The sequence below is a fragment of the Apteryx mantelli genome, chromosome 3, assembly GCF_036417845.1.
Source record: "Apteryx mantelli isolate bAptMan1 chromosome 3, bAptMan1.hap1, whole genome shotgun sequence".
Taxonomy (NCBI): domain Eukaryota; kingdom Metazoa; phylum Chordata; class Aves; order Apterygiformes; family Apterygidae; genus Apteryx; species Apteryx mantelli.
In genome coordinates this window covers 9260598-9275471 of record NC_089980.1, presented here as the reverse complement: position 1 = coordinate 9275471, position 14874 = coordinate 9260598, and the positions used below count along the sequence as shown (strand labels likewise).

Sequence of the window (14874 nt, the reverse complement as noted above, 5' to 3'; positions counted from 1 at the left end):
GGGACTTGGCCTCGCGTGTGGTTGCTGTAAGGCGCAGTCCCAGCTCCTCTCTCTGATTCGCAGAAAACGGTGGCCTCAAATTTTAGTACAGAAGCCACTTCTGCGGCCTTTTCTTTGCAGATCTTTAATGACTACGAGTTCTCCTTCATCTCGTAAATGCAGCGCGGCACTGGCTGCCTTACCGTGTTAGGCCATTGCAAGCATTCAATTTACTGTCAACACTTCCCTCAAAACCATTTTTCCCTGGTGCATCAAAGCGCCGGATTGTGCCAACACTGAAAAAATGGCCAGCGGGGCTTTAGTCATCCTTCTTACCTCTGCGCGATACTCTTTGGGGCACGCAGACAGGGCTGGTGACTGCTCGAGCCTCCAGGACTGTTTCTTTATAGCTCTCCCAAGCACAACTTTGGGAAGAAAATACTTGTTTCAGAGGAAAGTTTATTTCTTATTGATACATTACACTGGCATTTTGGCATTCATCTTTAACAGGCTGCTCAGAAACTACGCAACTATTCTACAACGAAGCTAAACAAATCGAAATCGTAAATTAAGTGCCTAAATTAATTAAGTCCTATAATAGTTTTATCTTTGCTGATTTTATAATCAGTTGTGCAAAGTAGCTCAAGAAGCCTAAATGTTATGCAAGAGCACAGAGCTACCATTTTATTAAGCAAGAAGACCATAAAACTCAGAATAACACTATTTGTATCCCTAAAGCAGTGTCACATTTCCAGATGAGAAGCTGGGTTTCGATATGGAGGGAATGGGGTTTCTTGCTACTTGACCAGAAACTTTATGAAAGAGGAAAAAAAAAATTAACACTAATATTTTTAATTGAATTTACTGATTCAACATGAGCATCCCTGTCCAACTAATTGCTTGCTTTTTCCTCTAAAAGCTCGCTTGGCAGTGAACTGCTTCCCAGCCTTACTTGAGGTCCAGTGAAATGTTGCCCTTGCCCTGGTGGAATCAGTTTTTCCCTTTCTTTGACAGTATGAGGTACTCATATCTCTGACCCATTTTAATTTTCTTCTCTACCTCCTTCTTTCAAATGGAGTTTACACCTTGAAAGAGAAATTGGTTAAAAACAGAAAATGTAGACAACAAGCAGCTACATTTGATAAACTCCTTTTACATGGAAACTGATGCCAACACCAGCTGTATTGTTTGCTAGCCTCAGGGCCATATTATGTGAACCTTTTAATTGTACACATCTCTGCAAGCCAGTATAACTGATTTATGATCAGTTATGCATCTGATGGGCGTCCGATTCATGTGTATAAATTGATCTAATCTGCAGTTTTCCTTCACTAATGCGGAAAAAGTCAGTATCCTCATTTATTCTCTTCAAACCTGATTTCTTGTAAATGCACATGCCTGTGTAAACATGAGTGGTTGTGAACTATGAATTACGCCAAAAAAAAAAAAGAAGTGATAACCGTGTGATTTTATAAAAGTCAAAAGTGAAAAAAAATTATTGGGTGCAGGCGGCCTGCAAAATGGAGGAGCTACTTTCCCTTTGATCACTGTGCTTCGAGTTTATTTTTAATGAATTCTTCTCTGGACCCAGCTAGTGAACTCAAACCCTGGGAGACATTTCCCCAGCTTGGAGAATGGATTTAGATGCCTTGCAGTAATAAACTCCCCCTCCACCCCATTTCATTTCTTCTTTTTACATGGATGGATATTGTTTTCTGTCCTATGAACAGCAGGGGAAGTTCTGAAAAATGGAAGGAGGTTCCTAATCAGACTGCATTGCCTATTGGAAGCCAACTGGATGGCACGTTACCGAAGCATTAAGTTTATTCATTATTGTAGGTCATTAAGAGGAGCAACGATATGTCATTCCTGGAAGTAACTTTTATGACAGAATTGAATAGATTATGGTTAGTAACATCAGTGGGTTAAGATGCCTGCTGTTTTGCTCTAAGCATCTCACTGCTTTCCGTCAGAATCTCTGAAGAAAAAAATAATTGCAATTTTCACTGAACATGCCTGATTCTAGAGAGAGCCAGAGAACTGAAAACCACACTGCTCAATTCATGTGCTTTTGTGTTTTTTTTAAAATTAAGAATGTGTACAAAGCCAGACTGAATAGTAAATGAGTAATCTAAAGGTGCCCACAAACAGGCAGCTATTTCCTGCGTTACACTGCAGACCATGTCCCTGAGCAAGTCCATTGACTGGGTTGCATACAGGTGTCTGCCTCAAAGGTAACACTTTGCTTTGCTGAATTACTTAGAACCACTGACTTCACAAGGATCCTGGGGGACCAGTACCTCTGGGTACTCTCTGAACTTAAGCATGGACACTTAGAGGCACCCAGTTTAATTCCAGCTAATCAGCCCTTGCACCTGGAAAATCAGCAGAGAAAATCCCAATTGTAGCAATGGAGAACATGGATACTTGGAAAAGAGAAATCACCAGGTACCAAACCCTCATCTGGAAAGTATAAACCTTGGCAAGTCATATAACACTACTTTTAAAGGAACCCTGTCAAGCATTATTCCAATGCTATATTTACTTTTCAAACTAACATTGTTCCAAGAGCTTTGTTTACGGCGGGATCAGGGTATCCTGTTGGTAGCACAGCTGGAGTATGTGTTGTGCCTGTAAAGAGCTCTTGGCTCTACTGAAGAGGCTCCAGAATTGCAGTGCCCTTAGGGTGAAATGTTTGACCATTCTTAGGCAAAGTTGTGGTTCAGGACCGCTTTTCTGCCCTTAGCTTCCCAGGATGGAAAAGTTATGACAAATTTTTTAGTGCTTACTCTTATAAATACTTATATGTTTGGGCACAGGGTCTTATGGCCCTTTGCGGGAGGACTGGGAGTGCAGTGTTTCCTCCCTTCTGATTCAGGAGGGAAACCTATGTATTCAGTCTTCCCTTCTGGATAACAGCCTTTCCTAGCCTGTCTATATTAATGTTTGCTACCTCAAAGCACTCATATCTCATACTTTGCTGGTGTGGATGGCCACAGTGGAGTCAGAGCCTCAAACTTGACTAAGAAATGCCTTAAAGCTAAGAGGAGGGCACGTGTGGGACACGCATCACCTTTTATCCCTTGCGACTGTGGCTGTCACCTAGGGGAAGGAGTTTGTCCCAATATAGTTCTGCAGTGCCCGTTGCTTATTCCTAACGAGCCTGCATGTAACGAGACCATGTGGTGACTGTGGAGTAGAGCAGCTGGGAGGCAAAAGGGGCTGGCTAACCTGGTGTGAATCCCTGTGCAAGCGCTGAGATGTGCTACTGCCATCTCCTGGATGGAAATCAGAGGAGTGCAGCCTCTTGACAAAAAGAAGAGTTATAATAGGCACCTCTTTCTGTACAGGGTGGTAGGAAACATCGTAAAGCCTCTGTGCATGTTACCATGCCAGTCTTTGGGGGCAGGCACATCCTGGGCTCACAGCCGCTCTGCACAAGGTGAGAGAGATCAACATCAGAGGAGACATCATGCATGTCTAGGATTGATATTCATTCAACTATACCTCCAAAATCAGGGAAAACTGGTCAAATGTATTATAGACTTCAGTCTCTCCAAGCTAGTTCCAGAAAAGACCAATGTTTGATTTGGTCCATGTGTTAGAAAGGACCTAGTTTGGCATCTGTAATCTACAAAGCATTTCTCATTTCACCCCAGGGCTCTCAGAAACCAGCTTAACTACAGCCAGGGAAGTACCAGGAAAGTGATTAATTAAACGAATCAGCATTACTGGAGAGGCTTGGCTCACCCCCCTTTGTAGCAGACTGGAGCACCACCATGCTTAGAGACTCTGTGTAACTCCTGTGTCTTCATCCAGCTCTGTATTTACTGTTCACTAGGGAAACTTGCAGGTAGTGGCCAGGGTTTTGTGCTGACTTCTGGATATCAGCAAGTGACTCTTCTTTGAGTCGTTAGGAGCACTGTGTGATTAACTTTTTCAGAGCTAGTTTTACCCTCAGTAACCTGGATTTTGCTGCCTTCAGGAAGTCAGTGTGGAAGGATGGCTCCACAGCTACCTCAGTCTTAGCCCTCCACAGTTTCCTCTGTGCAGTGAAACTTGGGGACAGCCAGGTGAGCAAGACGGAGAAGCCCACAGCCACAGTCTTGATTCATCTGCCAGCCTTAATTCTGAGAGGTGGATGTTATTTGTGCTAGGACATCCCCAGTTGCTGTGAGCTCCCCCAAGGACTCCTGTGAAGGGGAGTGTTTGGAAAAGGGGACTCCTCTGTTCTGTGCTTGGGTGCACAACAGCTCTGTTTGTTAACTCTCTCCAGCTGGCGTGAAGTATCCAACTGTATCTGCTACTGCCTTCTGTCTAACTGACAGTAAGTCAGCCTGGGGAACTACTGTGATCCCTAGGTACTCCATACCAGAGACCCAGAGTTATGGGATGTTTATTCTAGGTTTGGGTTTGTATGGGCAGTAGCATAGCTTGGGAACACCAGCTCAGGAGAGAGCTATGTTCTCACTGTAATTTTCCTCTCATTTCCTCACAAGGATCATTTGTCAGCACACGCAACACTATGTCTTTGCAATGAAGAATCAGGAACACTCAGCAAGGAGCTCAACCCCCAAAATAAGGAGTGCTTGAGGCTACAGAAACTGGAGGAAATCTCTGTGAAGTATTCCAAAGTGGCAACTGAACAAATCTAAACCATGATCTGACTTTGGTACCTTACAACTGAGTTCCCGCAAGTCAGTTGTGCCTAGCACATCTGTTTGGGAGTGCCCAGAGAGAATCCCTTGGTGCCTGCTGGAGGCATAGCAATTCCTGAAGTGTCTCAGACTCCAGTGACAAAGGTGGTGGTGGGGGGTTGTTTCTCAGGGGCTTGCAATGGGAGCCGGGTGCTATGCTGCAAAGGCAGGAGCTGGAGGAGTGCTCAATCCATGGGACAGCCTGGCACTGTCCATCAAGCATGAACGTGCTTAACCAACTTGAGCGAAAGAATTTTTGTCTTGATTGATGTTTGGGAAAAAAATCATTATTTGCTTGTAGCATCGGTTTTCCCTCCTTGTCCTGTCAGAGAGGGGCAGTTTGAGGAATACAAAGCTGTGGGTATCTGTCCTCCTAGCAGGTCTCTGCATTCCCCACCTTCATCAGCAGGGTGCACAGTCTCTCTCTGCTTTGCCAAGTTCCCTCTTGTTGGCTTTTGTCCCCTTTTCAAGCACCTCCTCAGGGGTGATTGCTCTCTCTGCCTTTTTTGATTGCTCTGAATACCCTTGTGCTCTCCAGATTCTTACCTCCCAATGGTTTTCTTACCAGTACTGACTCCTGGCTCTTTGGGGTTCCTTCAGTGTCTCCTTCTCTCGGTTCTGTCCTTCATGGAGAATTGTTAGGGCTTCATCCATAGCCAAACACATCTCCCATGTTTACCTTGACAACTTTACTAAGGATCTGTGCTCAGCTTCTGTCCTCTGCTTTCCACCTTCCTCATCCCCAGGCAAGGCAAGTCTGTTCAGGTGCAGATGCCTGTGGAGAATACATGGTAGGAGGGAGACTGTCATTGCTGCAGTTCATCAGGCAGCATCCTTGCCCACAGCCTGTCTCCAGGCCTCTTCCAGATCATTTCAGATGCGCAGAAACCCTAAGGAAGGTATCTTTGCCCACGGGGATAGTTTCTGCTTTTGCTCTACCATAATCTTGGTTTATGCCTTGAGCTAAGGAATCTTTTATTTCCTTTCCCAGCTTTTACTCTGACTGGACTTTCCTGTTCTTCCTGTACTCATTCTTTTTGTATAACCACACTGGGTTATACAGCTGCTATGAAAACCTGTGGCAGCACATTCTCCAGGCTATGTTGCATTGTTCAGATAACGTATTCAGTGAGTGCAGATGGTAGAAGTACATCCTGCTTTGCCTATAACAGCAAAACCCCAGGTTTGGTGACCTGGAAAGCTTCACCGAGTCCTAGGAGCTAAAATCACTGTGTGCTCAAGGTTTGGATTACTACTGAAGCATTGAACTGCTGCAGACAAACAGATCTAGGAAGGAGTTAAATTCCTGCCTGGGATCCTGTCATGGGGACAGTGAACTGATGTAAGAGTAATGCTGGGCGTCAGGTTCCCCAGGCGAAGTTTTACGAGCTAGGAGAAGCAAGTTTATGGTTTATAGATGACCCTTGCCTTGACATACTCCTCCCATCAAGTCCACCAGAATTCAAGCATCACATTTGGGGCTAATTTTGGATTAGGAATGGATGATGAGCATTGATTTCTCTGAGTGGGCAAATTTTTGATGCAGCACTCATCTCTTACAGTAAGTAAGAAGCACAAGTACTGATTCCAAATGGGAGAATCTCTTTTATATCCTATAAATTATGTACTAGCAGTACAAAGGACATTTCACTAAAAATGATGATGTGGTGATTTATAAGTCTTAAAAATCTGATATGAGGGGAGCGGCTAAACAAATACATGCTTATACTATTACAGAGTTAAGAAAGAAAAGCCTGTAAAAATGCTGAAATCGGCTTAAGGTCACCACAAGAAAATACTTGCTTGTCTTTCGTCAGAGAAAAAGCCAATCTGTACTGGGACCCATGCCATAAAGATGGACTTTCAAGCAACTTTTCTTAGCTGTCCTTCTTGCAAATAAACCTCCTCCAGAGGCATATCAGAGGATTTATGATGCCTGGGACTGTTTTCCTCATACCAAAGCCTGCTAGGCAGTCTGCAGTACCCTCCTCACAGGACCACGCTGTCAGTCCCAATGAGCCCATTATAGCCTGCTCTTGGAGTGACTTCTACCCCTGCTGTCACCAGGCCAAGCTCCAACACAGGGCTAACAATCTCCAACTGCAGCATTGCGTCTTTCCAATAAGATGTAGGAAATGAAGCAAAATCAAAAGGATGAGAACACTTTTCTCCACCGTTCAAAGACTGCAAGAGAACTACCAGTGTTTCCGAATGCCTGCTTGTAAGTTTTAGGAATCACGATTTGGCAGAGAGAAAACCTCTAAAAGGTCTCAAACGTTAGGAGAAGCTTCCAGGGGCATGACAAAGCATGTATCAGTACATCAGACTGTGCCTTCTGCTAGCTATCCGTAATTGCCAAGATAGTCAAGGACTGTATTTTAACAATGGCATCCTACATTTTGGTCTGCTGTCTTTTCTTTGCACCTGGGATTAATTTGTAATGCTACATTTATTTTGAATCTCCATGTTCCATCAAGTATAGTATTCAGTTTGCAGCAAGACAGAGAAGAAATAGATGCAAGAGAGCTGAAATCACTTGTCTGAAGAAAGAAATATATGTTTTTTAATAATTTCTCCACTTTTTTTACTTTTGAAGAACACAGAAGATACCCTGATAGATCAACCCAGTGTTCTATATGCAATAGTGGCAGTGGGAAACACAGCACATGACCACGGCTGCTTTCTCCAGTGCATCGCTGTCCTGCTCCCCAGTGGTATGGATATTGTAATCCCCAGCCTTTGCTGATATTGGAAGCAATGTTTTATTTATTCTGCCCCATTTATTTATTTATTATGCCCCATTTCCATCCACTTGTTTCCAGTGCAGAATTCCCACTCTGCTAGGGAAGCTGTGTAGAAACATAGCCTTGCTAGTGTGCGTCTGTGGAGACAAACGGATGAGGATGTATTTTCCAAAGTGTTATTGTAACTTTCCCAAAAGGCTACAGAGCAAATGGAAGGGGGGTGTGCCATATCCTAAACTTTCAAAAGGTTGCTTTCTGCTTCAGGGAAAGGTTTGAAGGACAAAATAGAGTGATCACCTCTGGCTGTTCAGGGACCCAGACTATGATTATCTGTGTCAACTCAGCATTTCATCCCCTTCCTCACTGATGGGTTTGACAGTCACGGTTCCTGCTAATTTTGTCTCTCTCCACATCCTTGTACCATACCTGCATGTTTCCCCACACTCCAGCATGTGCTCCAGTCCTGGCAAAGTCCCATGGCCCCTCCATGGATGTGCAAACCACCTAGCGCTCCTTGAGTTGCAACTGCCCCATCAGCCTTGCAGGAACAGCCCCATTTCTGCATTGCTCCATGCGGAGGCTGTTTGATAACCCCAGGTTCACCCCTCTTCCCCCCATGCAGTACACAGGCACCATCTACAAGTGCTTGCTGCACTCTGCAGAGCTTCCAATACAACATTTCCAGTCACCTTCGTTTTTTTTTTTTTTTCCATGACACTAAGGGGTATCTACCCCAGATTCCCTGGGCTGAGCCAAGCAGGGCTCCCGCGGCCTGTGCCGCTGGGTCCAGTCAGTGCTGGGCTATGCTACACCTTACATGTTACCACAGCAGCCCCAGGAGAGCTCAGGGCTTGTCGCAGCCCCCAAAGCCCGCTAGGTCATCCACTCCCATCACCCTACCCCAGAGGAAGGGGCACTCGGGGCCAGAGGCTGCGTGTGCCGGCCGCGGACCCCGCCGCTGCTCCCCCTTCCAGACCTCACCGCAGGTGGCCAACAAAATGGCAGTGGGCGCTTTTGCCCTTTATAAAGATGGCGCCCCGGCGCGTCGTGTCAGGGCGGGGGCGGGGTGGCGTCCATCTTGAGTACGGGCAAGCGGCAGCTTTGTCCTGAGCCCTTTCCGGTAGGCGCGGGCCGGCAGGGGCGGGGCGCGAGCGCGGCGCAGGGCGAGCGGCAGCGGGTGCGCGCGCGGCTCCGCTCCGCTCTCGCCGTCTCCGCCGCCGCGGCTCCGCTCGCCCCGGCATGAGGAAGCGCAACGAGTCCGTCACCGTGGAGCATGAGCGCGCCGCCGCCGCCGCGCCGGCGCCGCTCGACAAGGGCTGCAGCCTGAGGCACAGCCTGCGCCTGCCCCCCGCCGCCGCCGCCGCGGGCATGAAGCGACCGCTCGGCAGGTGAGCGTGGGCCGGTACCGGGGGGGGGGGCCTGGGGGCGGCGCCCCCCCCCCCCCCCCCCCGTGACGGGGCATCGCGGCCCTGACAGGGCCGGCCAGAGGCGCCGGGACCCCCGTGACGGTGCCACCGCGCTGGGCCTGGCGACCTTAATTTTCCCCGCGAGCCTCGCCGCTTCTGAGCAGCCCTTGTCGGTGGAGGCAGGCCTTGGGGCCTGGAAACGGCAGCTAGCGGGATTTCCTATCCTGCCGCCTGGTGCAAGCGGGGGGAGGTGGGCCAGCCAGGCTCGGCTCGTTTGAGGGAGAAACCCGGGTGCCTGTCAAAGTGGTTTCTTCCCAGTACATGAATCGGGTTTAGGTGTCGCTAGGGGAAGCTTGCGTTTCCCCCAGCCTATGCTGGACGCGGCTCTGTAGGTGAGAAGTCAGTCGTTGCTTTTTGCAAGCTGTGCTCGTGTCTTTACCATTTTGTACGTATTTATGCTAGGAAAAATGCTTGTTTTCCTCTACCCCCCGAAAAAAAGATCTGCAACGACAGAAGATGCTTGTAAGTAGGATCCTTATTGGTGTAAGACCTCAAAGGGAGGCAATGTGTCCTATGAGACTGACAGTTTCAGGGGAGTGTCAGGGAGAGGAAGATACAACCGCCAGTTACCCCGTGCCGCTGGAGTGCTTTTCTTTGATTGTGTTTTTGTAAATGTGAAGGATAGTTAATGACCAAAATAGCACTGTGGTTTGGGTAGCTGAAGCTGAATTGCGATCCTTCAGGAATACAGCATTCTGTAAAAAATCTAATGGTTATTGCTGGATTTCTAGAAAACGAACCAACGTAGCTGTTTGTCTGGTAAATTCTCTGAGAATCTTCCTGTTGTTGGACAAAATTAACATTTGAAAATAACTCTTTTCATCCTGATGACATGGATTTTTTTTTTCATCTTCAGGGAAAGATCTCTTAAGATGCTGTTATTTAGCTCATTGGGTAATAGTTATTATTCAGTTTTATGCCTTGGAGGTAAACCTTTGGGATGTTGTCAGCACTCTGTTTGTGTTACGATAGGCTTTTGATAACTGAAAACGATGCTGGGTTGATGTCTTGATTTTTAATATAGAGCAATAGAGCAGACTCTGTGAGTGTTCTGCTTTTATGAAAATTTAAGAATTTAGTGTATTTATTCCATTTGTTGAAGTAGGTAACTTCTAAGACCAGGGATATTCAAATGATGGATTATTGACTGCTTCAGCCTTATGAATAGTTCAGTGCTTTTTACTGATGCAGAAATGCTACTTCAGTCATTGGCATTGAATTGGTCTTCAGAGCGTACAGATCAAGCTGTTGGCTTCGTCTGGCAGGCAGGTATTTTATGGAAGCTATCACCAAGCACAGCACAGGTATTAGATAAGTAGTATGCTGAAGGCCAAACTAAAAAGTATGGAGAATACACCCTATCTGTGAAAATAGCTTTCTTGCATTTATTTCTCCTTCAGCACTCTTTAAAAAATGGTTAGCAGGCAGATTTTCCTCACTCTTTTCCATGTTGAGCCTTTGAAGCCTGTTTCAGAAGTCCCTGAAGTCCTGCATGTGTTTTGTGCTTTCTGTCAGGCACTACCTAACAAATAGCAGTGCTCCTCAAACTCTTGACGTTATAGGAATGCTTTATCGGTTTGGAGTCCACTTTTCCTACCCTTAATTAAAAAAACCCAAAAAACCTCACCCCAAAGAACACACACATCCAAAATCCTATGGACCATCCTGTGCCAAAATGGTGTTTGTTGTCAACCAAAAAAAAAAAGCACAAGGTGGAACATTTGCTTGCTTATGTACTTTAGTTGTTTTTCTACTTTCCTGGGCTTGTGGAAGTGACAGTATGTCTTGCTTACTGCCTTTTAATGGGCCTCCTTTGCTTGCTCCTCACCCTGTCAGCCATCAAACAGTGGCTTGCAGGCAAGAAATTTGGGCCTGCTGGTACCCTCTGGGTGTGTTTTCTGCAGGATGCCAAATACACTGCCAAAGTGTGAATCTTAGCATGTGTAAATGGGAGGTCCAAATGGAAGAACATGTGATGCCTGGAGATAAGGGTGCTGCCCAGAACATCCACCCTGAGTCAGGTCGGACTGCTGTCTGCCTTGTATCCTGCCTTTGGCAGTAGATAATAGCCGTACTTCAGGAAGAACGGGAGGAGGGCAGGTATGCGCTCCTCTGGGACAGCCTTACAGCAATCTGTGGCCAGCAGCTTCCTGTGCCAGAGCTTGGATCCTCATACTTAACACATCAAGTAGTGCTGTTGTTGCAGTATTCTTATTCCACTGAATATCAAATTAGTATTTGAGTCTGTTGTTAAACTTTCAATGTGTTACATTACTCTTACTCTCCAGGTTGGTACGCTTCCAGAAACTGGAAGGAGGCGAAAACTCTGGCAGCTACAAGGTTGCTGGAATGGTGGAGGAGGTGTAATGTCTGGAAATGAGAATTAGTACCCTAAGCAAACTATTTCTAGCAATGTGCTTGTTGGTGAAATAGTTAAAGTCAGCACTCCTGGTGGCTGTGAGTCCCCCATTTGGGGGAAGTGGGGCTGTCAGCATTCCTCGCTGGTGGTGTTGAGTCTCTCCGCAGGCTTGGGACAAAAGCACATGTTTAACTTCAGTATGTGGTTTTCCATCTCTTTCAGGAAATGATATAAACCCCTAGTTTAAAAAAAAAGGGGGGGGCCAGAGGGGGCAAGCCAACTCTACAGTAGCCTAAAGTGGCTGTGTAGTTTTGCAGCCCCGGGGCTGATCAATGTGATCATGCTGATCTCATGGTTGATCTCATGGTTTGAGAGGCTGTAGAGGCAGTGACAACGATGTTTTTTGCACTGGTGACAAGGGATTTAAAGTAGTAGCAGGGCTTGTGCATGTGCTTCCCCAGCAGGGCTCTTTGTGTTCACATGCAATTCCTCAGCAAGGTTAAACAGCACTGTAATTGCAAATGTAAGCAATGTTTGCAGAATACTTATTGACTTACAGCAGCAGCTTATTCTTCCAGCAGTATTTTTTAAGTTTAACAGCATTGTATCTGTCCCTTAGTTCTGGTTCAGTCGTATCATCACCCAGGGCTTGCTCATCCGAGAACGGAATTCATTCACAGAAGTGACTGTGCACTTGAACTGCTCTGTTACATAAATTGTGCATGTGCGTATGTACATATAATGGAGATGGATATCTGTGTGGCTTTTCTTAAGTGGTTTACAAACAGAAAGAAACAAATAGAGGTATTTCTGCCTTTCTTCCATAGGTAGCAATAAAATAGGATGTGCTGGTTACTTTGAAATTCTCAGTTTCTCTGAAAACCATCATTCACAGATATTTTGTCTGAAACTGTTAAATACAATATTGCAGTATTAAAGCAACATGTGATGCAAAAATGGATTTCCTGGTATGTGTTTTGTGTGGATGGCCATTCCTGTAACATTTGAGTTATGATGCATTTTCCACTTGACAATGTTTAAACTAAGTGCTAGATGGTTCTCAAGGTAGCAATGCATTTTGTGCATAGTGGTCATAGCAGATTAATGTTTGAAGAGTGGTTGTATGGTTGTTGCTGTAACTCATTTTTGCGGTAAGTGGCTGGGATGTTTTGAGGAAATGCATTTGAGCACACTTGGGTTTAGAAAACCTTTATGTGGGAGCGCAGAGAATAAAGAAGGAAAACAGTAAGCTTAATACTAGCTTTGCTGTCAAAGCAGATTCGCCTATCTCACTTTTGCTGAACCCTGGTCCTTGTGGCAAATGCACACATAATTATTACCCTTCTAGTCTGTGACCTGGTCCTTATCTAGGCTTTATTAGCCCCAATCAATAGTCAGACCTTAGACCTGAAGAACTGAGTATTAATTTTGTCATTCCTTACTCTCCTGCAGACGCTTGTTTGCAAATGATAAAACTTATTTCTGTCTTTCTCCATACTGTGGAGAGCTGCAAACACGAGGTGTGTAAGTGTACACCTAGGTATTTGTCTCCCTGCAGAAGCCTGCTGTCCCGTGGCCTGTCTCTTCAGTTACCTTCGCTATCTTCAGTTAGCAACCCCTTATTCCTGGCACAGGTCCCTGCAAGGTTCACTTTTTGGCAGCCTTCCTCTGGCTGTCAAACCCATGTATCCCACAAGCTAGAGCTCTTTTGTCTGAAAATGTTACACTTCATTATAATGCAGTTAATGGTAATTACCCACATTTACCTCCTTGCTAGTCATGTGCAGCTTTCTCAAGTGTTTCCCTCCAAAGGCAGAAGGCTTCTTATGGTACCTTTTTTCTGGGTATCTTATGAAAATAGTGTGAGATGCTGTAGACCAGAGACGACAGCAGTCTGTCAGTGCTTCCCTGCTGATACATTTGAATTTGGCTGGGGCAGTGAGTGTGCCCAGGCCTGTGAAATGCAACGTGGGGTGCCCCTTGTTATCCCACTGCCCCTGGAGCCAGGTGTTCCCTGCCTGCCTGTGTCTCTGGGTTTGAGCAGGAATCCCTCCTCTGCCAGGAAACTTGGTCAGCTCTATCTGTCTTTTTTCTTGTATTTCAAGGCCTAACCTCTCTCTTCATGCTCTTATCCCACCTAGCAGCATTTGCACTGCCTTTTAGGACTATTCCAGTCTGGTCACTGTAGCAGAGATGACGGATTTTTCAATTGCTCTCCTGCAAGCTTTCCTCCATGTCTTCCTTAAGAATTTTTTTCCATGTGAGGTTTTTGTGCCACTGTCTCTCTTCAGTTGCTGTCTTCAAGTTGAACCAGTTACTTTGCTAGTGCTCTTCAAGGAGGTGCTGCTTGTATAGAGATGTTGTATCAGCCATGTAGATTTCTATTTACTTATTTATTTTTTCCTCTGCCGATTCCACCTACCTGCTGGGTAGCCTTGGCTATTCCAGTTGCTCATGATTACCTAAGCAAAGTTCATGAAGGAATTGTGAAGGTTTCCAGTCACTGGCCAGTGCTTCCTTCCACAATAACTACAGATTAAATCACTGTTTTTCATTTGAATGTAAAAGCTTGTTCTGTATTTTCTGGTTACAGCTTTCCAAGAGGATACACAGTAATATATATATATAAAAATTATTATTATGTATTTTATATATATATAATTTTTTTTCCTAGGATCTGTCAAAATGGGATTGTGTAATTACTTCCATGCACATGTGTGTGTGTAGGTTTTCTTGTTTGCTCTTTTTATTTTGGTTTGTTTTATGAATGGGAACTTAGTGGCCCCCGCTCCTTCTCTTAAAGATGTAGAACTCATTTAGCTCAAAACTCCTCACATTGCAGACAGTTGTGCTATTAGGTGAATTTTGTGTCTTTTTGTTTTTTGGGTTTTTTTTTCTTGCTAGAGAATTTTTTTTCAGAAGCCTCAATAATTTGTGAGGACATCTTGTTGATGTGTACCTGACAGTAGTTCTGTGCATCAGCGTGTTACTGTTCAAGCATGTCTTCTCTTACCATGATGTTCATTGAATTCGGTTTTTTGTTCTGGTGTGGTTTACTCTGTTTCAAGCATCTCTTGAGACTTCTAGCATCCTCCTGCAGACATCTTTGATCTAAAGTTTCTTTCCCTGGGTCCAGTTTTCCTGTGAGCTTCTCTGTAACTTCTATAATAGAACAAGTGTTTTTCTGCTGCTTCTGCTCTGTGCTATGACATCCTACAGTCTCTGAGCAGTTGTCTCAAGTTCCCTGTATTTCTCATGGAGAACTTTGAGCACACTTGCTACAGATTCTGAAGAAAATTTGCTCTCTGTAACTGAGTTTTGTGTTGGTCTCCTTGAACTCCTTGTTTCATTGCAATGTCATACTTCTGATATCCCACGGGTCCATGGGTTCAGTTGCTCTGCTTTGATGCCTTATGCTTAAATTATTAATTACTGCATTATTATAAATAGTTTTTACTTTTTAATTCCTATAAAGTTCTCTTCTACTTAGGAACTGCATGAATTGCAGACCTGTGCTTGTTTCACCACACTTAAACTTCCTGATGTGGGCAGTTCTGGAGAACTCCTGGGACCAAGATGGACTTTTCAGTCACTCATGGAAGGAAGATGTCTTTGTGGGGACCAGGATC

At 45.1% G+C, this 14874-nt stretch overlaps 1 protein-coding gene across 1 annotated transcript in view; it reads left to right on the top strand.

Annotated features, from left to right (window-relative positions):
- Positions 1-8567: 8567 nt before the first annotated feature.
- Positions 8568-14874, top strand: part of ABHD12 (abhydrolase domain containing 12, lysophospholipase) — a 46589-nt gene continuing 40282 nt past the window's right edge. Inside the window, exon 1 of the mRNA XM_067292662.1 lies at positions 8568-8808. Coding sequence (XP_067148763.1) covers positions 8660-8808 — 149 coding nt within the window. The 5' untranslated portion in view covers positions 8568-8659. The remainder of the gene's footprint in view (positions 8809-14874) is intronic.